This window comes from Ambystoma mexicanum, chromosome 2q (genome assembly GCF_040938575.1).
Source record: "Ambystoma mexicanum isolate Mex_15411 chromosome 2q, UKY_AmexF1_1, whole genome shotgun sequence".
Classification (NCBI taxonomy): domain Eukaryota; kingdom Metazoa; phylum Chordata; class Amphibia; order Caudata; family Ambystomatidae; genus Ambystoma; species Ambystoma mexicanum.
In genome coordinates, this window is record NC_090924.1 from 68,277,421 (window position 1) to 68,304,821 (window position 27,401).

General features: G+C 43.2%; 1 protein-coding gene across 8 annotated transcripts in view; it reads left to right on the forward strand.

The window, feature by feature from the left end:
• Positions 1-27,401, forward strand: part of SLX4 (SLX4 structure-specific endonuclease subunit) — a 785,402-nt gene that overhangs the window by 235,785 nt on the left and 522,216 nt on the right. For 7 of the 8 annotated variants that reach the window (XM_069646855.1, XM_069646862.1, XM_069646856.1 and 4 more), the window contains one exon: positions 17,404-17,625. The exons of the other annotated variant lie outside the window; for it this stretch is intronic. In XM_069646855.1, coding sequence (XP_069502956.1) covers positions 17,404-17,625 — 222 coding nt within the window. The remainder of the gene's footprint in view (positions 1-17,403; positions 17,626-27,401) is intronic. 8 annotated transcript variants of the gene reach the window in all.

Sequence of the window (27,401 nt, forward strand, 5' to 3'; positions counted from 1 at the left end):
CTGGTGAATACCTTGTGAACTGGCAAATCAAATGAAAATCCCCTTCATTTGCAGTGTTACACCCGCCATACACCCTGCAGGCAAAATGTGGCCTTTGCTTTGCTTTGCACCCTAGGTATCCTGGAGGAAATAATCAGCAGCGTGCTTGTCCACTAAGGGGTCCAAAATAAAGGTGACCTCCACGCCACCCACCCAAATCGCCACATTCCAGTCCTGAAATGTCAGCAGAGCTACTGAAGAAACTGTCTTCAGTATAATTGGGCACATAAGTGTTTAGCTTGTAAACGTCCCTACTGAATCGTCAAGCTTTATGTTCAAAATCTGGAAATGCAGATGAAGACGCCTTTTACAGAGGAGTTATAATAAACAGTATTATTTTATTAATTGTTTGTTTGATGAATCAACCTTTAGATAAAGAAATACAAAGACATGTTCTAAATATCACATCAGACATTTAATCGTTTCAATACATCAAATTACACAAAAGAAAGCAACTTTTAAATATTTACATTTTAGAGTCTAAAACGTCTTAGAGGTCATAAAAATTCAAACATAATTCATATATATACAGGTCCTATGCAATCTCTGTGTCTAAATTCCTAGAGTTTCCGTACGTGCAAAAACCACAATTTGGAACGTATGCTTGAGAACATGTTAGCTCGGAACTTATATCATTGAACAAGTTATTGGATCGATTTAAATCACGTTAGTCTGTGGGTTCAATTGTCTCTAGATTTAATTCTAAGAGAAATTGCACAGTAGCTATACGGACAGCTTGCAGAGGAGAAGAAAATATTCTATACCAGAGTACATCTATAGTTAGCAGGTTATAATTCTCATACACTCTTTTAAAGTATTTACAGCGTAGCTCCTTCAATGAGGAGCAACCAACTATTAAATGTTTTAGATTTTCCTCATAATCTGGCAGTTGGAAAAACCTGCAAATATTCTGCTGTTTCTTTAGTTGTCCTCTTCTACATAAGATTTCTTTAGTGGGCCATAGGTTGAGTCTAAACCTGAGGTAGTTATTTCTAAAGTGGGATAGGGAAATTTAAGTAAGTAAGATGCTGTAGTTCTCATTTTTTTCGATCCAAAAAGTTGATTGCTATAGTCTTTGTAATGTGAGCATTGATCTAAAGTACAAATCCAATCGTGCTGATATTTCTTCTGAGCACGATTAGGATTTGTTATTAGCAAGTCGATTGTTATATCAGCATCTACTAACCGATTAGTAACAACATTTCTCCACTTAGTTTGAAAAGGATGAGTAGATTTCAGCATATAAATGGCCAATATGTGAGATAAATCAATACAATTTATGAACAACAAAAATTTCCTCATTAGCGAACATAATTTCCAAGCATAAAACACAAACCTAGATAGTGCTCCTAACTCATAACGTATCAAAGGCCCAGGAGTTGAATTTGGTAACTTGAGCACTACACGCCAAAATTTGCCCTCTAATCGATCCCAAAACACACATTCCCTGGGAAGTTTTGTTTCAGAACCATACGTGAGAATTGGTAAAACTTTTTGTGCATAATATAAGAGGACCGGGGAGCATGTGAATTTGCCATATTTGTATAAGAGGACTTTAGCTTGGTAAGTTAGTGTTTGCAATTTTTGTTTTATGTCCAGAACATAGGGAGGGTCAAGCCTCAAATTGTTAATAATCACTCCTAAGTATTTATATTGTGGGGTGATAAATGAGCTCTTCCTGAAAGGTCCAGATGGACGATTTCAGCGAGCGACATTTTCTATTACCGCATTGCATAATCTGAGTTTTGGTTAGGTAAATAGACATGTGATTTTCTTCAACGTAATACGAAAGTCCTTTTATTAACCGCTGTAGACCAGGCGGAGTTTTGGAAATTAAAATGAGATCATCCGCATATAAAATCCATGCAATTTGATGTGGCCCTAATTTTGGAGCATCTGAGTTGATGTCTTTAAAATTCTTGCCCATATCTAAGATAAACAAGTTAAAAATGGTGGCTGCCAAAATACTGCCTTGTTTGAGACCCCGTGCTGTCAATATTTTTGAAGATAATTTTTTTTTTTTCTTTTTTTTTTTATTTGTTATAGTTGAAATTAATCAACCTTTCAAAACAAATCTAAGTATAAATACATCAATATTAACACATTTTAAAACAATTGTAATACATAAGACATACATAGCAGGAATATACAATACCATAAAATCAAAATTAATTGATCCAACGCATCACAGGTTTGGTTAACCATTAAGTGCCAAAGAAGTGAACCAAAGTGTCACAGCATTAGTTCATTCTGATTCCAATTCTAAATGTAAACCTTGCAGAAAGTTTATAGCAGCAATCTGTAAAGGGAGGTAGTTTGATCCTATGATTAAGGACCAAGTTAGATCTTCGGATGCAAGCTGTAGATAGTTGCAATGTCGTGCGAAATGTATTTCACGAAGTGGACGGAGAACAGGGCATTCTGTAATTAGATGCCTCATGGTCTCTCGTACCTCCGCCAACAAGCAAAAACGACAAAAGTTTTCTGCTTGAGTTATTAATTTTCTTTTTGCCAACAGATCTTTGGTGTCCCATAGGTTAAGACGCAATTTCATAATGAGGCGTCGGCATTTGGCTGAGGGACAACGTATTAAGTATGCAGGCAATATGCGCATTTTTTTGTGAGGAAATCGAATAACATCAGCATCAACATATGCGAGACATCTCTGCCTATTAGCAATCCAGTCTGTTTGATATATTTTTGATTTCGCTTTATCTGGATTATATATCAAGAGGTTTAATGATACCTCTGCTTCGATTAACACATAATAGACAGATGATAGCCATGATGTAATAAACTGATGCTTACTTGAAAATAAATATGATGAAATAAGTTTCAAGAATGCTTCAGTAGTGGTGGAAACTAGACATTTTCTAAGAAAAGCACATTTTCGCCAATTCATGATAGCTTGTAGTGAGATTAATCCAAGCTCATATCTCAGCCAGGGAACTGGAATACAGTTTGGCAAATGCAAGATACGGCGCCAGTATCTCCCCTCCCATTTTGTTAACAAGTTAGATGGAATATCTTGTAAGGTGTCTAGCCCATATATGAGTGCTGGGATGGCTTTTGATGTCCAGAAGTGCCAAGCTGGTAGGACCGAAAATTTGCCATATTTATGCATCAATATGGTAGCTTGTGATGTGAAGGATGTTAGTCTCATTTCAATGCGCAAAATGTGACCCCTTGTGTGTTTACCTGTCTCAAATACAACACCCAAATAGTCATACTGTGGCACTCGCATGATTGGTATGTTATTCATGGACCATACATATGAGGTTCCACGTCTTTTGGGACAATACACAACAATTTGTGTTTTGGTGAAATTCACTTTCAGTTCATTCGAAACAGTGTATGTCACAAAAGCATTTAAAAGGCGCTGGAGTCCCACTTGTGTCCTAGCAATTAGGACTAGATCGTCAGCATAAAGGAGAGTTTGTATGGGATAACCATTCAGTTTTGGTGAATCCGAGACAACATTCTGCAGTGCAAATCTTACATCCTGAATATAGTAATTAAATATTGCAGATGCTAATAAGCATCCTTGTTTGAGCCCTCTTGCGGTCAAGATTTTTTGTGACAGGAGGCCCCCCAGAGTCAATCGTACTCTGATTGATGTATCTGAATGAAGGGCATGTATTATATCCATAAGCATTAAAGGACAATGATCTCCGCGTAGCTTATTCATTAGGAGTACCCGACTGACAGAGTCAAAGGCTGCATGGAGATCAATGAATGCAATAAAAACTGACTGCTCCTCATGTAAACACTGCATTTTAATTGCATTTAAGCAAAAAAGGTTTATTGAAGTTCCCATACCCGCCACGAAGCCCATTTGATGGGGATCGCGTAAATTTGAGCGGAGTGTCCAAGCATTAAATTGGGATAGAATGATCTTTGCGAATACCTTCCCCGGTGCATCGAGGAGGGCTATCGGTCGGTAACTAGCAGGTGAACACCGATTTCCCTTCTTGAAAATTGGTATTATGATTGATGTTTTCCAAGTTGATGGTATTTTATGGGTATCCAGTATATTTTTAAATATGAGATGCAAAATATATGCCCATGATTTTGGGTCTGATTTAAACATGGCATTCGATAGTCCATCTGGACCTTGAGCTTTTGATGAGCTGAGTTTTGCTATAATCGACAAAATCAGCTCTTCAGACACATCAAGTTGCCAGGGAACATTTCTAGCTGGTTTATATTCAAAATTAGCAAAGGCTGGGTCATCATATAGGTTAGAAAAATGCATGCACCAGTCTTTTTCGGAGACGCCATTGATTTGGGCGTCACCTTGTAGAGTGTCTTGCTGATTGTTGATCATTTGCCACATTTGTGATGAGTTTTTATGCTTCATGGCTGCCAACATGGTAAGACTATCACGTTGAAATCTAAGGGATTTCCTTTGTCTGAGCCAATTCTTATATCGGCACTTGGCAGTGTTCAGAAGTTGTCGACAATGTGGACCATTCTGGAAGAGTATGTTTTTTCTTATTCTTCGATATTCCGCTTTGATGATCTTGATGGAAGAATCGTAACTATGCGGATGGCTGACATGATTATGTTTTACAATGGCAATAGTGCGGGTAAATGGTTTTAAAAGGTCTGAATATGACACCCCATTGGTACGCCATACATCATCTTCCAAAATGGTTGTAAAAGTCTCCATCCCCCGAGCACTCCACTTGAGTCGATTTCTAGCATTGTTAATCAATGAAACAGCAGTGTGCATCTGATGTGGTGGGCTGTGTTTACAAAACCATGCCAGTTGTGCAACTAAAAGACAATGATCGCTGTTCGGATGGGGCATGATTGAGAAATAGTGGACACTTTGAAACAACATTGTGCTTACGTAGATTTAGTCTAGCGTACTTGAGCTAGCTCCCCGATGCCAGGTGAAATTGCAATGTGTATCCCCTTCTACTGACCCATTTAGTTTATGTAGATTTCTGTCTGCCATCAAAGTTGCCCATTTGTGGGCCGCAGGGGAAAGATTGATACCATCACGGCAATCCAGATTGAGGTCTCCAGCTACGATGGTATGAATAATCGATGTTCGAGCAGAAATTAGATTCAATACTTCTTCCATACCATCAAAAAAGACTACATCACTCATGGTGAGGGGATTGCGATAGATGTTCAATAGAGCTAATTCTTGTGTATTGCCCTTAATAAGTACTAATTGGATCTGAGCGCCTACCGTAGCCCACGGAGCAATGGAAAACCCACTGGCACTGTGAACTCCCACTAATAAACCTGACGAGGGACGGCCTCCACTCGGAAGCGCAGGAAGTAGAACGATATCATAGCCATCCCAGATTGGAGGGGCAAGGAGCCAAGTCTCTTGGAGAGCTATCAACTGATATTTATCATTAAAATCCGCAAAGGTGCGCGGAAGATGATGATAGCCCCTTGTGTTCCAACTTAATAGAGAAATGGTACTTGCCTCATCCACTATTGGTGGTTACTGTTGCATATAATCATCAATCGGGGCATCATTCAGCTCATACTTCACACCACCATAAATATTCGATTTAGGTCTTAGGTATTGGGTTTGTTCAGAAATTTTTTTTTTAGGTTCTTCCGCTAGTAGAAAGCCCATGTTGAACAATTGCATTCTGCATTGCCAAATTACATCTCTAACCAATCCTGAGGGAATCCATAGCCTAACAATTGATGTGGATAGTTCGGAAATGAATTCTATTTGTTCAATGTCATTAGACACAAGTTTTTTAAGATCGTTGATGTCTCGGAAGATGTTAAGAACGCTTTCACGGTTCAGATCATAAGTAGGAAAGTTTCCCTCTCTGCATTTTAGAATAAGTGTATGAAAATGTTCTCGTCGTGGATTGAGATGACGTGACACCGTCTCCCTAATGTTTTTCGGGGGCGCCCATTGCAAGCTGGGCATACCTTGAAATTTATGCTCGCGGTAATCCTCGTCATCTTCTCTTTTGATTTTGAGTAAAGGCCAAAAATGGAAGCTTTCTGTCTTCCATAGCACCAGAGGACTTAATCAAGGCATTTTTCGCCTGAGCGAGACTAGTGGCCAGATAGTCATCAATTGTTTGTTTAAAATTTGCTAACTGTGTGGGCAATACAGAATCAGTTGGAGTTAATTTAAGCTTTGGTTTATTTTGCACGTCTGAGTATGGTACGGTACTAGTTGGAGGCATCATTGATCTCAGGCCACTTTTGATATTCAATGTACCTTGACTCTGCTCATTATCTCCTTCTCTGATATTCCTTATGCCAGGAGTGCAACTTTTCTCAAAATGTTTTCTATGTGCATCATTTTGTGATTTTAGGACCAAATATTGCTTATCGGCCTCAATGTTCCGCTCTATGGAGGATACCAACTTTGACAAAGGTGACGAAGAGTCTTCCCATGTTTTGTCATTAGACTGTGTCGCTAATATCACAGGTCCATGTGTGTATTCTACAGAGGATTTCACAAGATCAGAATAGAGCAAATTTTGTTGTGTGATTAATTTAGATTTAGCAGTCTGATCTGCCAGAGATGCCGAATTTGCAAGAATCAACTGTGCCTCCTCATTGATTTTTTTCAGAGAATAATCAGTGCGTGAGGCACCTGAAAACATCAGGGGTTGCCCATCCTTGGAAGGAGGGTTTGTATGTGGTATTTCTTTACCTTGTAATGTAGATGACTTATCCAGAACTTTGAAGAATGAGTTCAAGGTTTTTTTTGTTTGTTTTACATTGACCATATTCTTAGTCTTTTTTAAGGCCAGCGGTTTCTTTGAAGCAACCTTAGGGTTCCTAGCTTTTAATGCATCCAAATGGCCCACACATTGTGTATTTTTTTTTTTTTATTGTGAGACGACTCGAGTAACAGAGGTATCACTTCAACAACTGGTGGAGTGTCTGTTTGAACCGTCAAATTAGGTTGCACTAATGGGCCACCAGTCTCTTTTTCAATTGGGCGAATGATGCCAGTAATAAAAGGCAATGCAGTGTATTTTACGTTGTCTGAGACCGACACATGAGTAGGGGTAGACTCAGGCATTGCCGACTTCGATGTTTCGCTCTTCCCTGTGTGGTCAGGGTTCGTTATAGCACTTGATGGTAATACTATGTTTTTTTCTACAGCTGAAACATAATGGGCTGATAGCCATTTCATTAGATCCTTTAATTGTCTTGATTGTTGTGACACCTTTGTGTCTAAGGACTCAAATAACTTACAAAGGCTCATAATAGTTGTATTAATGGCTAACATAGCCGGTTGTATCATAGCTGCGTGTTGTGAAAGTAAGTCAGTCTCAGCTATTTTTGGAGGTCTCGGTGTAGGCAATGCAAATGAATGTAGCATAGAAACAGAGGTGTGTGATTGAGACAACGATTGAGACTGATCATTCATACACAGTTGACTATGTTGCTGATCTACGGGTGGGTATATTGACATACTCCATGCAATTGGAGACTCACTTAAATTAGACTCTGCAGTAGAGTTTGTATGATCTTGCAACAAGGAGGGAAAGAAAATTGGAGAAGTGCCAAGCCGTGGTGAGGATAAGCGAGGACAATTTCTCGTTGACGCTAACATTGTAATGTCTGATAATGGACGCGCATTCGCCACTGCGTTCGGAGTGTTGAGAGCAAGAGAGTTGCTCTTTAAATTGGAAAGGGCCCCTTCTTTTGAAACCTTCAAATGAGAGGTAGACATTGAGGATATAGATACAATAGAATCGTCTGTATTCACTTCAAAACAAAACTTAGGTGTTACTGATGTAATTTTACCTGTGACAGAATGGGCAGAGAGGAGTTCTTGTGGACATATGTTAATTCTATCGTCCAAAATCGAATTTGTGCAGACTGTGGATGGAATATACGTGTTTGCAATTTGCGGGGGCATGTTAGTTGTGAGCCGATATGCCATAATTTATTGGAGGTGGATGTCAAAACCTCCAACTCAAAATTCACTTTGTATGGACAAGTTTGAATTATGACACACGATCTCGCGTAAGACAATTAATCAGGGCCGTCCCAGCCGCAGCGCACCGCGTACAGCGAACAGCCAACAGTACTCGTGGTACTCGCTAGGTGCGCAGCGCGGGTGCGCAGTAGTGGCAGTTTTTAAAGAAAACAGGAAGAGGTGCGGCCAAATCGGGGCGGGCACTCTGAAAAATAAACACAAACAAGGGTGGTAAGTATGGTGTCTAATGCGTTATGGGCGTTTTGTGGGCGTACTATACAAGTATCTATGACGCTCGTTTGGGGCGTACTATACAGCAGTCACCAACTAAGGAAGTCCAAGCAGTCACCAACTAGAATAGTCCAATATTGGAAATATGCCCAACACATGGTGGTAATGTCTTTGCAAGTGTCTCTGTAATCACCTTTCAACTTCCTGAGGCGAAGTCAGGCAGGCAAGTGTTGCCAGTAGAGACGTCCTCCAGCCGAATTGTCACGAGGCGGAGAATTCCCAGGCAGCCGGTCCTCACAGCCAACAGTACTCGTGGTACTCGCTAGGTGCGCAGCGCGGGTGCGCAGTAGTGGCAGTTTTTAAAGAAAACAGGAAGAGGTGCGGCCAAATCGGGGCGGGCACTCTTTCAACTTCCTGAGGCGAAGTCAGGCAGGCAAGTGTTGCCAGTAGAGACGTCCTCCAGCCGAATTGTCACGAGGAGGAGAATTCCCAGGCAGCCGGTCCTCACAGCCAACAGTACTCGTGGTACTCGCTAGATAATTGCCCAGCTAAAGAGATTCTGATCTGGATTGCAGTGTCTCACTGTAAAAGTGCAATCAATCTAATTAGAGAGCTAGGCAGCCTTTTTAATCAATTTGTTAATTAAAAGTTGTCTATCAATTGAATCAAAAGCCTCTCTAAAATCAACGAATGCTAAAAACAGGGGTTGGTTTTGATATTCACACAAGGCTTTTATGGAATTGATTGCAGTAATGTTTATAGCCGTTCCTTTGCCTACAACAAAGCTAGTTTGAAAGACATCGGCATTACCAGAAGTTTCAATCCAGGCCCGCAAGTCTCGCAGGATCAGACGAGCAGAAATCTTGCCCGGTGTATCAAGGAGGGCAATTGGTCTATAATTTGAAGGGTTTTGTCTATTACCCTTCTTGAACACCGGGATAATAATAGAAAGAGACCAGGATGTGGGTAATTTCTGCGTGTGTATAATTAGGGTGTAAAGTTGATATAAAATCTTTGCCCACACTTCCGGGGCTTGCTTCATCATATGATTAGAGATCCCGTCAGGGCCAGGGGCACGGGAACGACTAGATTTATTAATATAAAATATCTGTTACTGTAAAATTTAAACTATACACTCCTTGATAAGACTGGCTATACAGGGGACTTGAAACCTCTGCGCCAGCATATCATTTTGTGCAATGCTCGATCCATTGGGCTTCTAATACATCGTTAATTTGTAAAGAAATCTGAGATTTAGCATTAGTCTTATTGATTAGGGCCCATATTTGAGCCGAATTTTTGGTTCCCATTTTTTGGAGCATACATTCACCGTCCCTTTGATAGAGACTAGCTCGGTGGGCCTTCATCCAATTTTTATGTCTTGTTTTCAGTGACTTAAGAGCTTGCCATTTCTCTTGGCTAGGAAGAGCCAAGACAACCTTCTTTTCACGTCTGAACCGGGACTTTTGTCTCTATATTTCAGGATCGAAAGTATGTAATGGAGGGTGAATTGCCTTCACCTTGTTAGAATTACCAAATGTATGTAATAGTTCACTATACTCAAGTATATTATTGTTGCCTGAATTCAACTCATACACAGTTGACCTTTCAAATACTCTATTTAACATAATACATTTTTTGAGTCAGTGAAAGAGTTCCAAGAGATCAGTCTGCTATCAATACATTTGGAAAGGGAATCCAAGCAGTGCAAGTTTATTTCTCCCGCCAGTATAACATGAGGGTAAATGGGGAGTTTCATAATCTCTGTCCATATTTCTTCCAGATCCTTAAGAAATGCGTTGGTGGACATTGCAACTGGATTCCAATATACATTTATTATCGCATATCTGTGTTGTCTTGTTTTAATTATAATCAATTGAATAAATTGATTAGGAGCAGACTGATGTTCTAGAACAATTTCTGAACTCTCTTTTTATGGCCATCAATAGCCCTGACATAGGGCGGCCTTTCACAGATCGAATTGCAGGATTGAAAACGATATCAAAGTTGTCCCACACCGGGCGCTCCATAAGCCAAGTCTCTTGAAACAAGAGGACATCATGCTGAGTCAACTCATTAGTGTCATTCCTCAACAAATGGGCATGGACATGAGTGTTCCAACTTATCAGGGACATAGAAGGTAATAGGGGTGGAGGGGTTAGTTACGGCTGCTGTAGTGGACCTCGGGACATGGAGTTGTAATTTTGCGTGCTTGGCTGGACAAAATGAACCTGCCTCTGATTCGAAACATACATATTTGCATTTGCAGTATGCATTTGTCACCACCAGCTTCTCAGTAGTTTATGGCATTCTTCGGTGACAAGGTGAATCTCCTGCAGGAATGCGATCTGCCCCCATCTTGGCAGAAAAGAACAAACTTTACCTCTTGTTTCAGCACTCTCTATGCCCCAGATATTCCAGGTTATTGCAAGGAATCCATAGCCCTGTGCATTTACAAACTACCAGGCACTTGTTCCCACCTGCCAGATGTAGCCGTTTCCTACAATACCAGTACATCTGCCCCATTACATGCTCCCACATAGACCCCAAAACTGCAAGCAGCTGACTTCTCCCACAATTCTCATGCATTCCAAATTGTATCTGCACTCCAGACATCATGTGTAAAACAGTTCCACCCTTACCTTCCCCTCAGCCTGGCATACCCTGCTCAACCAAAGCACTGGCTGTGATTCTTCTAACCATATGAAATCTGTAAAAGACATTCTACGCCCAAAATGCACTCTTAAAGCTAAGTAGCCACTGCCGAGGCATATGACTTCCACCTGCTAAATTAGCAGATAGTAAGCGCCAAATGATAAAAGCGCTTAGTCATTGAACACGACCCACCAACAATTATAACATTCACATGTTAACCATAGCCCATGTTCCTAAATTGCCTCAAAGAATAGTATAAATGTAAAAGGGCAACATATTACAGGTAGATTGACTTCTTTATCAAAAGCCCTTGGCCTCACTGCCTAATCGCCTACTGCCTTATTCGCTGAAGCAAAAGGAACATACCACAAGTAGTCTGTATTATGCGACTGCCTCAAACACTGCATAATAAAAACTATAATACAATATCACTCAGATTTCGCTCCCACATGGACTCCCATCCTTATCGCTAACGGTCAAGCAAGCAAAAACAGGCATGTTGATTCTCCATTTCGCCGTTCCTTCCCATGACACTCAGCCTTCATATATTACTTAGCAAGCTCCTCCAGAAAAAGAAACCGTAGAAATCAAAGCAGAACATCCCTGTTACCCGAAGGCCAATGAACTGCCCATCAATCAACCAGTTTCAGTGGAGGCGACCCTCTCCTGCCCTCCAGTTGAGAGCCCAAGTTCAGGATGCACATCTCCTCCAGTGACCGTTCCAACTTGTTGACTGAGCCTTCCGGGGCTCTTCAAGTGAGAAGGCCTACTCTGTTTTCCTTCTCTGCTTGTCTCTCGTCTCAATTCCATGCTTCCTGTGGGTTTTTTGAGAAACCTGAGGGTATTCTCCCTAGTAGACCTGGAGAATCCCTTATTCAGGTGGCCAGGGAAGGGCTGGCGCGCTCAGATCCCAATACTGGGGGTGGACGAGTGAGGTAGCATCACCTGGGTAGGGGAGCCCAGGGTTATGCTCTGGGGAATGCCCTGGGTGAGACAAGGTATTGTACTGGAGAAGGAGAGAAGGGCGAGATCTACCCCCCTTCCTCCCATTAGACCTCTCCTGTCCCAATCTGACGTCCCCTCCACATCCGGTAAATACCATAGGAACCCAAACCCTGTTACACTTCAAAACCGCACCTCCCAGAATCCCTGTTTTTCTGTTGTCTACCCGCATACTCCCGGTCATTCTTTTGCACGCCCCTCTAGTCCCTATTTCCCACACTCTCCATCTGCTCAGACAAAACACTACCAATCCCACAATTCCCCTGTTCACTTCATACTAATAATTCTGATCATTCATGTGTGCCTCACAAACCCTCCTACTCATGTCACAACCCCTCCAAAACCCACACTTCCAAGATCACCAAAAACCACTCTAATACGAGGGTTGCAATTCCATATAACACTATTTCCCCACCTTATCCCGTAGGACAATCTGACCATCTACTACCCCCCTTTTCCGACACACACTTGTTTATCCAACGAAAGACAACAGACTCATGGAGCTGTTTACCGCACTTGTCCCGGCGCAAGGGTCAGGCAAAGTCAGGCGATTAATAAGAATCACACACACCTGATGGCCCTTTACTCTCCTCACAGGGATGAAAGGTGGAGCAAGTGAGCCTTGTATGAGCAAGGCAGACCACATGACGAGACAGCTATCCATACCCGGCAGTTCAAGAGTAGGAGAAAGGCAGCGAATATCGAGAGGCTGACAAGGAGGGACACGACCTTGCCCTTTTCGATGCAGACCCGCCAAACCTCTGCAGAGGGAATCATAAGATTAAGGACAATAGCCCAAGTGTGCTGCAACAGATGTCAACGGTAGACTGAGCTTTTCGACGCTGATGAGCAGGAGCGAGGTAAACTCCTGCTACCGGCCTTGACTCCAGTCGAGGAAAGCCAAGCGGCTCATTACAGCTGGTGAGTCGGGGGAAAATCGATAAGAGTTGTCTGTGGTGAATGACTGTCGCAAAGTGGCAACTTGAACCAAGTTCAAAGAACTGTAAAAGTGTTAAAGGGGAGACCAGCTGCAGAGGGAACCAGCACCATGTGGGTGCTAACTCGAGAGACTCTGGCCGTTCCCCGTCTGAGTAAAACTACAGATAACAGAAGGCCGTAGGAGAGCCGCCAAGTTAGGTCAAAGTGTTCATACAGGAGGTCAAGCAAAATCCCTGAACAGTCGAAAGCCTTTGACCTAAGAACTGTAGAGAAAGTAAGGGAAGTGAATCCCGCCTCGTGAGAAAGCAATGGAACTGAATCCCGCAAATCATTGAAAGCAAGGTGAATCTGAAGTTGGCAAGAGTAAACCCGGAAGAGGAATGCTAATGAAGAAGGGGCAAAGTCTTAAGTCCCAAGAAGCAGTGTTTTGACTAAGGTGAACCCGGTCGAGGGCTGTGCACTGGAACTGTTTACAAAGACATTAAGATTTGAGAAAGAAGGAAAAGCCATAGTGAACCCGGTGGAGGGAGGCTAAAAATCGAGAGTGGTCTGCGCCCGGAAGAGGGGGAGCCAGGGCTGAGCCGGTATCACTCTGATCAAGTGAACCTGAGAAAGTGAGGTTCACAGCGAACTGTTGAAAATACTTTTTAGGAGAACGATAGAGGAAGATTTGTTGAAAGCCTTCGTGAAATCCTGGGGTCCAGTGGAGGGAGGCCAACAGTCGAGAGGGATCCAAGCCCAAACGAGGGCGATCCAGGGGTGAAGCAATCACCCAAAGTCCATTGGGAGCAAGAACTGTTATTGATTTATGGCATACGATTTGTGAAAGGTCAGCGCCCGGAAGAGGGGGACCTAGGGGTGAATCCATCACCCAAAGAAAACGTGAAAAGGAACTTTGTGTTTGTTTGTTATTTTTCTGATCCTCGAAGGCAAGAAGCTTTTGTTGAAAAGAGACTTGGCCGTCGAGGCTTCTGAGAAGTTGAAACTGGAACTGTCGTCTCATGCTAGGGAAAGCTCGAGCATTGTGCTTTGCTGCGGGATCCCGCCTTACCCCATGCCCAAAACGTGGGGAGGGGAGACCCAAACTACCGCCTCCTGACATATTAATTGAGAACACCACTTTCCTTTCTTTTCTTAAACTATCCCACACCCTTTTTGTATTAGTTGTAAGGTTTGGCAATAGGTTTCTTAGAATAGGCCCTTATTTTTTTGACATGACGCCACGAGGACTGCCTTATTTTCAATTGATGGTCGATGCTTGCTCCGATATTAGATTTAGGTTTAAATTAGGCTTTTTTCCAACCTGCATACAGTTTATTAAACACCCGTGAACTGTGATCACTTGTCTCTCTTTACTGTTGCCACTATGAGTCCCTTACAGGTTTCAAAGAAGTTTGGCCTCCTACCGGCCATGATTTTCAATTTTAAGAGATAGATAAGGATGTAATTGACTGATAATGATCTCTGCTTCTTTTTAACTTCCACAAAACATCTAGCTTTTTAAACAGCTAGTGTATAGTCCGGCAAGATGTGAATTGTGCTCTTTTGGTAGCAGATGTCCGCGCCTCTCAAAATGAGTTCCTGGTCTTCATCTGGAGTAGCATAGCAATGATGGTGTGACAAAGAGCACCCTGCAGAGGACACTTTGCTAATGGTCTATGAGCTCTTTTGACCACGAAACAGGAGGACAGTTTGTCACGCCCCACCAGACTCTACAGCCATCTCTGAATGAATGCCTCTGCGATATGGCCCTTCGCCTCCTGCAGGAAGCGGACCAGCCTCAAGTTGTCCTTTCAAGTGTGGCCATCAGCAACCTCTGCTCTAGCCTCCAGAGCAGATGCCCTGCATAAAATATTCTGTGTCTGGATTGTTTGAAGTGTGCACCCATTGCCAGTTAACCTCATCTCTGACACGGGTCACCCTCTCCGAACCCCACAGATAGTTCCTGCATCCAAAGTTGTACCTCTGATGCCACTGACCCATTCCTTAGCTCTAGTGAGTCCCAGGCTCCAGCATTAGTTTAGTTTAGTTTATTATTTGTATAACGCACCTAACCCTGAGGTATCTGGGCGCTTAAGCATACATAAGAAGTTACAGTTACAAATGCAGGGGATGAAGAATCGTAAGGACCAGGTTACCGAATGGTCGGTGTGGCAACAGCAAAGCATGTGATGGGTTATAGGAACCAGGTTGCAGAGTGGTTAATATGATTACAACATGTCGGAAGGTTACAAATATTAGGTGTAAGGACCAGGTACCAGAGTGGTCAATATGATAAAAACAAAGCAGATGGTTACATATATTAGCGAGATGAGGGGATACTTTAGACTGGGAAAAAGAACTCCATGGGCTGGTGAAAAATGGTAATAAATATAGTAGTAGTGTTGGTACAGCTATTGAGTAACAAGAGAGGAGGGGGAGTGGAAATTTTACATGGGTCGGATAGTAAAAGAGGCAGTTCGAGTGTGGCTGGGGTGAACTAGATTTTCTGGGCAAAAAGCAGATCTTTCACTCTGGATCTGAAAGTCCAGAAAGAGGGTTCGGCTCTGATGTCTGTGGGGAGGGTGTTCCAGCACTTAGCAGCTAACAACGGGAAGCTCGATTCCCCCTGCCGTTTTCATTTTATAGTTGGGTATATTGAGGCAATGTAGGTAAGAAGATCTAGTGGGTCTAGAGGATCGGTGCCTCGAGAATTTGTCAGTCAGATATTGGGGGGTTGTATTAGACATTTGTGAGTGATAACTAGTGTGCGAGTTTAATCCTGTCGCATACTGGTAACCAGTGTGAGTCATGTCTAATGGTGGAGATATGACTGGAGCGTGGTTTGTTCAAGGCAGAATTAAGGGCGTTGTTCTGAAGAACTTGTCATCTATTCAGGTTGTGCTCAGTAGAGCCTAGGAATAGGGTGTTACAATAACTTCCCATTGCTCACAGAAGCAACATGGAAGACACTGCTGCCTTCACAATGCTGTCAGTAGGTTGCATATGGGCAAGGAGGGCTGGTTGCAGAGAAGGTTATCCCCGTCGCTGCAGTTTGGTACATATTTCTATGCGGAGTTGCTGTGAAAGTGTCCTTTACTTCTCAATAATAGCAGTCGGTGGCAAGTATTAATAACAATTTACCTTGTAACTAGGTCACAGTGTACCCAAACCTGCAGCCAGCTACCACAATACAAACGTCTCAGCTGGTCACTGCTGACTTGTTCCATAATGGCTTTGAGGACCCAGGGTGTCTGTACCATCAACGCTGCCGTCCCCCACTACTACGCAGTGCTGAGCCCATGGGGAGTCCAGGCAAAAGCCCAACTTCACCAAGAATATCTTTGTGGCCCCTGCATCCAGGTCAGATAGCACTTAACCAGATTTGAGCTGTCAATTATAGCATCACTATTCCCAGTAGTTCCTGCCCCTTCTGGCCGACACAAATCGGCCCCAACTGGCAAAACAGCAGATGGCTAGATCCAGGAAATGAGTGCACAGCAGTACCTGCTATTCCATGTGCGCATTAACCTTCTTCAGCAGCATCTCCGAACAGCACGCCACACAGCAGCAGCAGTCCAGCTCAGGCACACCCTGGCAGTGTCCACCTTCCGGTGCTACTGTCTACGTCACTGCTGCTTACATGCTGCTTACACGTTTCATGACTTGTGCCTTGGTATCACAGGAGAACACCACCTCCGCTATGTCCAACTTCCAGCACCATCACCACGAGCACCCGCCGGAAACGCAGAGCATTCAATGTCGGCGCCACAGGCACAATAACTTTTGGCTAAGATTAACTGCAGAGTGCCGACTGCCGACCCGAGGGATGGTCAGTTTGATCGTGCTGTTCTGCCGGTGGCCATTTTAGCTGCACAGGCTCTCACCAGGCCTCGCTGTTATAGGGAAACCTCTGAGATTTATATTTTATGTTTCCCAGTCACAGGCTTCCCTGCAGTGCACATCAGCTCTAAAATAAGCACATGCTCTATATTATTAAGCAGTCAGGATAAATGATAGTTGACTTTGGGCATTCCCTGCCTGGCTATGCCTGGCAATGCCTGGCAATGCAGAACAAATTATCGAAGCAACAGAGATTGCCCAGTATGTGTGATGCTCACTTCCTCTGGATTAAAACGCATTCCTTTCGCCTTAATCTTTATAACGGAAACATTCGAGGATATCGGGGATGTGATTTTTGGGGACCCCATAGTGCATTAAATAATTAACAATGTTATTCTGGATTTCTATTTATGATACTTGGGCATGTCTAGCAGTTTGTGACTGTTCATATCGGTGTGAAAACACAGTTAAAAAACAAAATGAAAATGCAATAGTGTATGAATGCGTGCAACGGTTTTACCAAACCTAGAAATATAATTCATGAAGAAATACTGCTTTTGTTTTAAAAAACAAAGATAGAGGCGCAGAATGCAATATATGTGTGTATATATGACAACAACGACGTTGTCCTTAAAAATTGTTTGAAACCCCAGAGCAGAAAACCTACTTTGCTTTTGCACAGAATGCTGTCTCACCTGTCCTGACTCTGTGATGTGTGGAAATATCTGATGCTGATCACTGTAAGTGTACAAATTATGGACCCTACTTTCTTCCATCAGGTGCCTAGATGACGTTGAGACACCAGCAGCACCTGTTTCTGTTCCTGCAGCTCCCAGAATTCCAGATTGCCCCATCTGTGGCAAGAAATTTAACACTTCCAAGAGCCGCAGTGCTCATCTTAAGCGGTGTGCAGTCACCATGCAGGTTGCTCCACAGTTACTACTCCAAGCTGTTCAAATGCAGACATTGGACTCTGAGGTTTCATTGCCTCCCATGACGAAGTAAGTGCAGTTGCCAGATTTTAGGATTTGCTAACTCTATTTAGAGTAGAACGCCAGCCTACCTTTTAGCCACAGAGAGCTATTTTTGTTGTTACTGGAAGTTTATCCAAGCAGCGATAAACAAAATTGTACTTTTTGTCAGTTATCGGTTTAGAAATGTGTTTAACCACTGGAAAATACTAGGATTCTTTTTCATTGCATTGACCGTCTTATGTTATTGAATATTACCTTTCCTTGGTGATGTCTACTTAAACTTTGAAGGTGGTGCTCTTAACACCTTCACTTAAGACCATTTGTAAGATGTTCAAATGCACGTTTTTTTTACTATCCAGGTGCTTCTTTGATCTTTTTGGGGAAGACATTGAAAATAGTTGTTCCTCTTACGTTCAGTCCGGTTTCCAACCTGGCTGCAGTACCTTGACAGATCAATGTAATATGCTGAGCAGCTCCCTGGGCTATGTAACATGCTTTCTGCAAGTATCGCTTGCTGCTTGCACATTTCAGGTCAGATGCTCTTTTTGACCAGGTGTAGCTCAAAAATAGTTTTAGCTAAGCGGAGTATCTGCAGCCATCCTTTTAAAATGACTGTGGAGAGATCCTCTATTTTGCAATAACCTCTGAAAATAGACCAAGAATGTTTAATACAAATTCCAAATCTAATAAAGCTCCTGTAATGACTGTATTGCATTGTTATTAAGCAAGGAATACCAACTGGAACGTGTCTATGTATGTTCCTGGAGACAGAAAAGAGATCTTCTCTCCAGGTCTCTGACATTTTCAAAACACACACATAAATTGAAATGAGAAACCGCATTAGTGTCAAGTTGTAGTTCTATACATCATATCTGAAAACATAGGGTCAACCCTTTACTAAGTATTGGGAACCTCGCCTACCCCGTTCCCCTTGCTCTGTGATGGGCTCCTGCTATTTCTCTAGAAAAGAGTCCTATTCCAATTCCAGGTTTATTGTCTATCTTTGTCTTCGTTCTCCTTGGTATAAGACTCCGAAGATAACCACTTTTTTAACTGTGCTTATACAACCACAGTTCTGCCTGATCCTCTTCTGTCTGCTCTAATTTCAAGTGTCTGCACATTTTTAGTTCTATACTTGGATTTTTAAGTAACGTCTCGTTATCTTATATTATTTTTTCTGGACACTACAAACACGCTACCTTCGTCCATATCTTAAAGAAACTGCCTCTAATTCTTCTGTAGTTACTAATTGCCTTCTTCCTATGCTCCAGTCTGATTTTACCCTCTTCGTTCGACCAAAAAAGCACTTATACATGTCACCAATTCTTTGCTTTCTTCTTGACACACTAAACGTTAATCTTTTCTTGTCTTATCAGACATCTAATCTTCTTTTGACACAGTGCATCATTCTATACTTTGGTCTTCTCTCTCCTCTCTGGGTCTCTCTCTGACTATTCGACACTGCCTTCCCCTTATCTTACTGGCTAGACTTTTTCTAAATCTTGGGCTGGTCTGTTTTCTTCTTCTCACCCCTTTGTTATGGCGTCCCGTTATGGTGTTTAATCCTTTACCCTTTATTTTGTTTACACTAGTCCTCTTTGACTGTCTCTTCTTTCAATCTGTTTTGTCACTTCTATGTGGATGACTCACAGATTTATTTTCTTTTTTTTCAAATGTCTTTGCATGCTACTCTGCATGTCATTCACCTATTCTAACTTGGATGCTTTCTCACTTACTTGATCTTAACCGCACAAAAACTGAAATTCTCGACGACTTGGCCTCACTTTGTTGTGAGTTAGATGTGATCAGTGAACTGCGCCAATTAACAATAATACAGTAACAGTTGAGTTATATTTTTAATTCCATTCCACAGCTTTTCCACAGCCTGACACATGTTTCGAGCAAAGCTCTTTTTCAAAGGCTGTACATAGTAGCAATTATACAACCCATAGCATGTTCATTAGTGTATTTACATCATATCAATTGGGCAAACACCAAGGGGTTACAAGGGAAATAGCCAAGAAATGAATGTGTATTACATAATAACAAAGTTGACATCATGACATTAAATGAAAGTGAAACATTTTCCATGCAGTCAATTACCGTTTGATAAGAGGATCCATCCGGTTACAAACCCAGTAAAAGGGATGACAAAACAACATGGTAAGAAATTAAGTGTGTGCGGTGACAAAACAACAATAGATAAAATAATGTATCAAATCAACTAAATTGGTCAAAACTGGCTAAATATATTTACTGATGAACCTTGTCCAAGAAGAATCTGTACAACAAGAATTCACAAAGATTATCTATTGCCATATCTGTTACGTTCAAAGCCAACCAAATTTCACGACATTTAATATGAAAAGTAAAAAGTAATTACCTTAATATTACTTGCTATTGCAATGACCATTAAAGGAATTCTGCAATAATCCACGTACGAAAGGGAATTGTTGCCCGTAAATTTCAACAACCAACCAGTTCAGGATGAATCACGTATCCATTGTCAGTAAATGATTGGACAATTAGCAAGAGAGAAAGGGGGAAACAAGCTCTGAATTAGATGAAAGCGACTGATTGAACCACAGGGACCGTATCAAAAGAACAAGCAGACCGCTTACCAGCCTTCCGGCAACAACAGTATCCAAGGGAGAGCGCGCGCGCGTGGTGCTACTCGTGTAGTTAAGAAAGAAACCTAGATCGCGTAGACATTAACATGACAGAACATCCAGCGGCGGCCATGTTGGGTGAGGGAGAAGACCGGCTACAGTCAAGTGACATGCTCCTAAGCCATGATTAAACACCTTAGAATCCACCAATAAATTATAAGAATGAGGCAGTTATGTCAAAGTGCTTTTACATGCATAATTTAGGTGATGATACAAATTAAAATGAAAATAAACGCACCGGAAGTAGTGAGTCCAGGTTATGTGCTAAGCACACAAACCTGTTGGTGCTACTAAGCCTGAATGACCACTTAAGACTCAATTTAATTGAAAAATAATCCAATTCATCTGGCACAATTACTGTGGTGGTGATAAGAAGAATAAATCTTGGCGGTCTAAAAAGATATGTTATCATAGGTTGTGTAATCAACCGCACACACCCATTAGTACATCACGGGGCATACTTACAATCAGATTAGCTCCCATTTCGATCAGAAAATAAAATCAAATTAAATAACATAAAGAGCACCGTAGTCAAGTGTGGCTACCTAAATGTCAATGGCACAAAAAACCAAACTTAGATATGAAATAAATCATAGGAAAACATGAAATTCATGATCGGAATTGAGTCCACAATTTACCAATCTATGTTTACAAATAAGTCTTGCTTCTAATTGTCTAAGTCTAAGTACCATATTGCCACCTCTTTTTAAAGGGCGTATTTGAGCCAACCCAATAAATGTTAAGTCCTTAAAGTCGTCCAACTGGTGTAGAGTCTGCCAATGTAATGCCAGTGGATATTTAGCATCCTGTTTATTCAGAGAGGCCAAGTGCTCACGAATGCGAATTTTGAGTGGCCTGATGGTGCTCCCAACATAGAATAAGCCGCAAACACATATAAATGCAGTACATTACAAACTTAGTGTTACAATTAATAAATGAATTGATTACATGTTTGCCTGTTGTGCCAAAATCAAGTTCCTCGGATTCAAATGTATGTGAACACATGTTGCAACTCCCACATTTGTGAAACCCATTCAAGCGCCCTTGATCTAGCCATGTTCTAGCAATGAGTGCTGGTGCCATAAAAGACAGGCATAAAAGATTTTTAAGAGTAGGAGCTCTACTAAATACTATTGATGGATTTGGTTCCAATAATTTGGTAAGATCCTTGTCAAGGTGGAGTAAGTGCCAATGACGTTTTAGTATAGCATACACCTCATTGCTATCACTGGTGTATCGAGTAATCAACCTGATTTTGTTAAAGCGCGTGTTAGCTGAGTTTGTTCTAGTTTTAGGTTTAAGTAAATCAGCCCTTTTCATACTAGACACTTCACGTTCAACCTTAGCGAGAAGATTTGGTTGATACCCACGTTGTACAAATTGGTCATGTATAAACAGTTTTTCCGCATCAAAGTCAGCATTGAGGGAGCAATTCCGTTTAGCTCTAATGTATTCACCTTTCGGAATATTGTTGATAACAGAACGTTTGTGAGAACTAGATGAGTGTAAAACTGCATTACCCGAGGTAGGTTTGCGAAAAGTTTTAGTGTTAAAACCCGTAGGGGACTTAGAGATATTCAAATCAAGAAAATCCACAGAATCATTAGAAAAATGATGTACACATTTCAAACCCCAATTATTAGCATTTAGAAAATTTACAAACTCATTTAGTTCAGCCACATTGCCAGTCCAAATCATAAAAACATCATCAATATATCTTTTCCAAAGATGTATCAAGGGTGAGAAAACATTGTTATGAAACACATATTGTTCTTCAAATTGGTGCATAAATATATTCGCCACAGAAGGAGCAAAGCTATCTCCCATTGCAATCCCAATCAATTGTTGGTAATAAGTATCATTGAAAAGGAAAACATTATTTTGCAGAGCACAAAGAAGAAATTATTTGATCATTTCAATATGGAGATGGTATGATGCTGATTTGTGTCGGAAAATATAGGTAATGCTGGCAATTGCTTTATAGTGATCAATTGAAGTATATAATGATTTGACATCAAGTGTGACCAATAATACTTCAGAAGTACAAAGCAATTGTGCAAGAATATCAAGAATATGCATGGTGTCGCGTAAGTATTTGGGTGTAGAAATCAAATCATTATATACTTCAATTGAAGGGCCCTCAAACCCCCCCCCCCCCACCCCAAATGGAAGGCCCCACCTCATGCAACCCTCCCTGGGGGCAGATGGGTGGGGGGCCACCTCATGCATCCCTCCCTGGGGTCAGATGCCCCTTCCTAGGAGCAGATATCTGCCCCCAGGGAGGGTTGCATGAGGTGGGGCCCTCCATTTGGGGTGGGGGGGGTTGAGGGCCACCCCCCGTTGCGGTACATCAGGCGCTGCCAATTTAGGGTGGCCCTCAGCCCCCCCTAAAAAGCAGCCTGTGAATTTGTATTTTGTTTTTTGTTTACCCAACTTGGCTTGGTGCAGATGGGCCCATTAGTGTGGCTATCTGCCCCCAGGGTGCCCAAACCCTACTGCCCCATCTATTGGGGGTCCTGCCCCACCTTTTGGGGTGGCCCTCTCCCCCTCACCCCAAATGGAGGTGGGGTGTACCTCACGCAGCCGTTTGGAGGAGGCCCAGGGAGGCCTGCATGAGGTGTGTCCCCCAGCCATTTGGGGTGAGGGGGCAGGGGCCCCCAAAAATGGTGGGACAGGCCCCCCCAGTGGGTGGGGCAGTAAGGTTTGGGCTCCCTAGCGCCAGATTGGCACACCAATGTGACCCTCTGCACCAAGGGGAGTTGGGTTACCAAAGGAAAAAAATGAAAATGGTGGAACGCTTTTTAGGGGGGGGGCGGTGGGGCACCCCAAAGGGTCAGGGAATTTTCTAATGGGATGGGGGGTTGACCCCCTCCCCCCCCACCCGCAATGGAGTGGGTGCCAAGTCATGCAGCCCTTCCTGGGACCAGATATCTGCTCCTAGGAACGGACGCCGGAGCCCAGGGAGGGGTGCAGGACAGCCCCCCCCCCCTTATCTGCCCCCGGGGAGGGCTACATTTTGCTGGTGTGACCGTAGGTAACACATGTTCTTTGTTTTGTTTACAGCTTTTTCTACCCGAGCAGCTGCAACTTTATGTGAGTACTGTTTTTTATTATTCTATGGTTAGGGCCCACTGTCAGTGGGGTGGGTGAGACTGGGGCTGGATTGTTGGTGGTGTGGGTGGGAATGGCCCGTCTGGGCAAATCACCTCCAACTGTCCTGGAGTTGCGGCTGGGCTGCATTACAGCTTTTCCCTTCGGGGAGGTATTGACACACTGCCGAGACTCCTTGGTGGGGAGAAGCTGTAACGCAGGGCAGCCAGGGCTCCAGCAAAGTCGGCGGTAATATCCCTGGCCTTGGGCACCCTTCTCCCATGTGGGTCTTTGCTGGTGGTTCTGGGTATTACATTCTGGGCCGATTTGCGTAAGTCAGACCTCTGTGGATTCCCACGGGTGTCCTCTTTTGGGAAATGCATGGGGTTCCCCGTTTCCCTTGCTGGCTGCGACACCCTAGGCCCAAATCTGTAGGTTGCCCACATGAACAACATGGGCAGTGGCGAATGGCTTGGGGTTCCCAGTCGGTTACCCTTTTCCTTTTGTGCTCCCGGTAGGTGCACCCACACATGTGAGGTACCGTTTTCATCGGGACACGTGTGGGGAAGCGGGAAGGTAGGCCACGTGTTGTTGGCGGTGTGTTTCGGTGGGTGGCCAGAGCGAAATGTCTGAGAATTGTCTTCATTTCCGGCCAATTTCAGAGACAATTCCCTGTGTCCACTCACCGAAACACATCGCCAACAGCAGGTGTCATACCTTCTCATGTTCCCACAGGTGTCCCGACGAAAACGGTACCTCAGGTGATGGGTGCACCTACCTGGCCGCCAAGGGGAAAGCCTAAAACACAAGTAACCCCAAGTCTGTTGTCAGAGGGAAATGTCAGACATTCTGCCGACCGGCACAACGTACAGATATGGGCCTCGGGTGTCCAAGCCACCGAGGAAAACCGGGAACCCCATGCATTTTCGAAAAGAGGACACCCGTGGGAATCCGCAGAGGTGTGATTTGCGCACATCGCCCCTTTGCGGGGGTGTCTGGGTAATAAATTCTGGGGCGATGTGCGCAAATCACACCTCTGCGGATTCCCACGGGTGTCCTCTTTTCGGAAATGCATGGGGCTCCCTGTTTTCCTCGGTGGCTTGGACACCCGAGGCCCATATCTGTAAGTTGCGCCGGTCGGCAGAATGTCTGAGATTTCCCTCTGACAACAGACTTGGGGTTACTTGTGTTTTAGGCTTTCCCCTTGGCGGCCAGGTAGGTGCACCCACACATGTGAGGTACCGTTTTCATCGGGACACCTGTGGGAACGCGGGACGGTAGGCCATGTGTTGTTGGGGGCGTGTTTCGATGGGTGCGGCGAGCGAAATGTGCGGAAAAAGCGTATTTTTCCCCACATTTCGGACTTTGCAGGGCTGTCTGGGTAAACAAATCTGGGGCGATGTGCGCAAATCACACCTCTGAGGATTCCCACGGGTGTCCTCTTTACGAAAATGCATGGGGTTCCCTGTTTTCCTCGGTGGCTTGGACACCCGAGGCCCATATCTGTAAGCAGAATGTCTGAGATTTCCCTCTGACAACAGACTTGGGGTTAATTGTGTTTTAGGCTTTCCCCTTGGTGGCCAGGTAGGTGCACCCACACATGTGAGGTACCGTTTTCATCGGGACACCTGTGGGAACGCGGGACGGTAGGCCATGTGTTGTTGGGGGCGTGTTTCGATGGGTGCGGCGAGCGAAATGTGCGGAAAAAGCGTTTTTTTCCCCACATTTCGGACTTTGCAGGGCTGTCTGGGTAAAAAAATCTGGGGCGATGTGCGCAAATCACACCTCTGCGGATTCCCACGGGTGTCCTCTTTTCGAAAATGCATGGGGTTCCCTGTTTTCCTCAGTGGCTTGGACACCCGAGGCCCATATCTGTATGATGTGAGAGTGTGACATTTCCGGTGTGAAAACAGACTTGGGGTTACTTGTGTTTTAGGCTTTCCCCTTGGCGGCCAGGTAGGTGCACCCACACATGTGGGGTACTGTTTTCATCGGGACACCTGTGGGAACGCGGGACGGTAGGCCATGTGTTATGTTTGTGTGGTTTTCATAACGTTTTGACCCATTTGCTGGAGCCCTTTGTCTCACAACCCTTTCTTTTCCCAAATGTGACCTACATTTAGTCGCTGCTTTAGCCACCATACACTTTTGTAACCTGCACAAGTCACCTACCCTTGAAAAGGTCTGCCTGTGCTCTTTCAAAAAATGTATGGCTGCCGTTCCTCACCACATTGGTTTTCCCAATTTACACATGCTAAGTGCGTCGGGTCAGGCCTTGAGCGTAAAACTCCTGTGTACCATGGCTCAGTGTTTGGCTTGTGGTATTGCTTGTTTTGTACAAACACTACAAAAATGGTATGCTCTCCTAACTGCAAGAGTCGGGGGAATGTAGCGGAGCATTGCTTTTCTCAAAATTCATAGAAGCCATTGCCGTACCAAGCCAACCATGTGCAACACATACCTTTTTTTTCAGTCATTTTCCCGCTTTTCCCCCTTTCGATGGCAGTTTCCCCTACCTAGTTGTTGCCTGACCTATGCAAATCACCCCTTCCTAAACTTGGAATTTTGTCTTCTTTTCAGAAATATATGCCTTTCTGTCCTCCAATTTGGCTTCCCTGCCCTTTTCTTCCATTCCGTCCATGCATGTCCAATTGGCAAAAATGGCAAAAATCGCCTACCTCTCACAAAACGGTTGATAACCCCATCAAAATAATTTTTTCCCATTTCCACTCAACCTGTTCCTGAAAGCCAACACATTGGGGAACTCAGCACAGCAAACCATTTGTTTCTAGCTCTTACAAGGAAAAAACCACAGGCTTCTTTGTAGATCATTTTATTGGAATTTTTTGAAAAAACCCAAAATTTGCGCACTTTTTCCTTATTTTCTCTCACCCCCCTACAGCAACCTGGGATTCCTGGGTGGTGTTACGACCGCCTACATGTGGGAAAAAAAGGAGCCAAATTTGGCCGAGATATCTTATGTAACAAAAAAGTTACAAGCCATTGAATGGCCACATACCAAAATCACCAAAAAAGGCTCTGGCACTGGGGAGAAATACCCATGCCACTTAAAGGGTTAAAAAGAGGTGGCAATATGGTACTTAGACTTAGACAATTAGAAGCAAGACTTATTTGTAAACATAGATTGGTAAATTGTGGACTCAATTCCGATCATGAATTTCATGTTTTCTTATGATTTATTTCATATCTAAGTTTGGTTTTTTTGTGCCATTGACATTTAGGTAGCCACACTTGACTACGGTGCTCATTATGTTATTTAATTTTATTTTCTGATCGAAATGGGAGCTAATCTGATTGTAAGTATGCCCCGTGATGTACTAATGGGTGTGTGCGGTTGATTACACAACCTATGATAACATATCATTTTAGACCGCCAAGATTTATTCTTCTTATCACCACCACAGTAATTGTGCCAGATGAATTGGATTATTTTTCAATTAAATTGAGTCTTAAGTGGTCATTCAGGCTTAGTAGCACCAACAGGTTTGTGTGCTTAGCACATAACCTGGACTCACTACTTCCGGTGCGTTTATTTTCATTTTAATTCGTATCATCACCTAAATTATGCATGTAAAAGCACTTTGACATAACTGCCTCATTCTTATAATTTATTGGTGGATTCTAAGGTGTTTAATCATGGCTTAGGAGCATGTCACTTGACTGTAGCCGGTCTTCTCCCTCACCCAACATGGCCGCCGCTGGATGTTCTGTCATGTTGTTGTCTACGCGATCTAGGTTTCTTTCTTAACTACACGAGTAGCACCACGCGCGCGCGCTCTCTCCCTTGGATACTGTTGTTGCCGGAAGGCTGGTAAGCGGTCTGCTTGTTCTTTTGATACGGTCCCTGTGGTTCAATCAGTCGCTTTCATCTAATTCAGAGCTTGTTTCCCCCTTTCTCTCTTGCTAATTGTCCAATCATTTACTGACAATGGATACGTGATTCATCCTGAACTGGCTGGTTGTTGAAATTTACGGGCAACAATTCCCTTTCGGACGTGGATTATTGCAGAATTCCTTTAATGG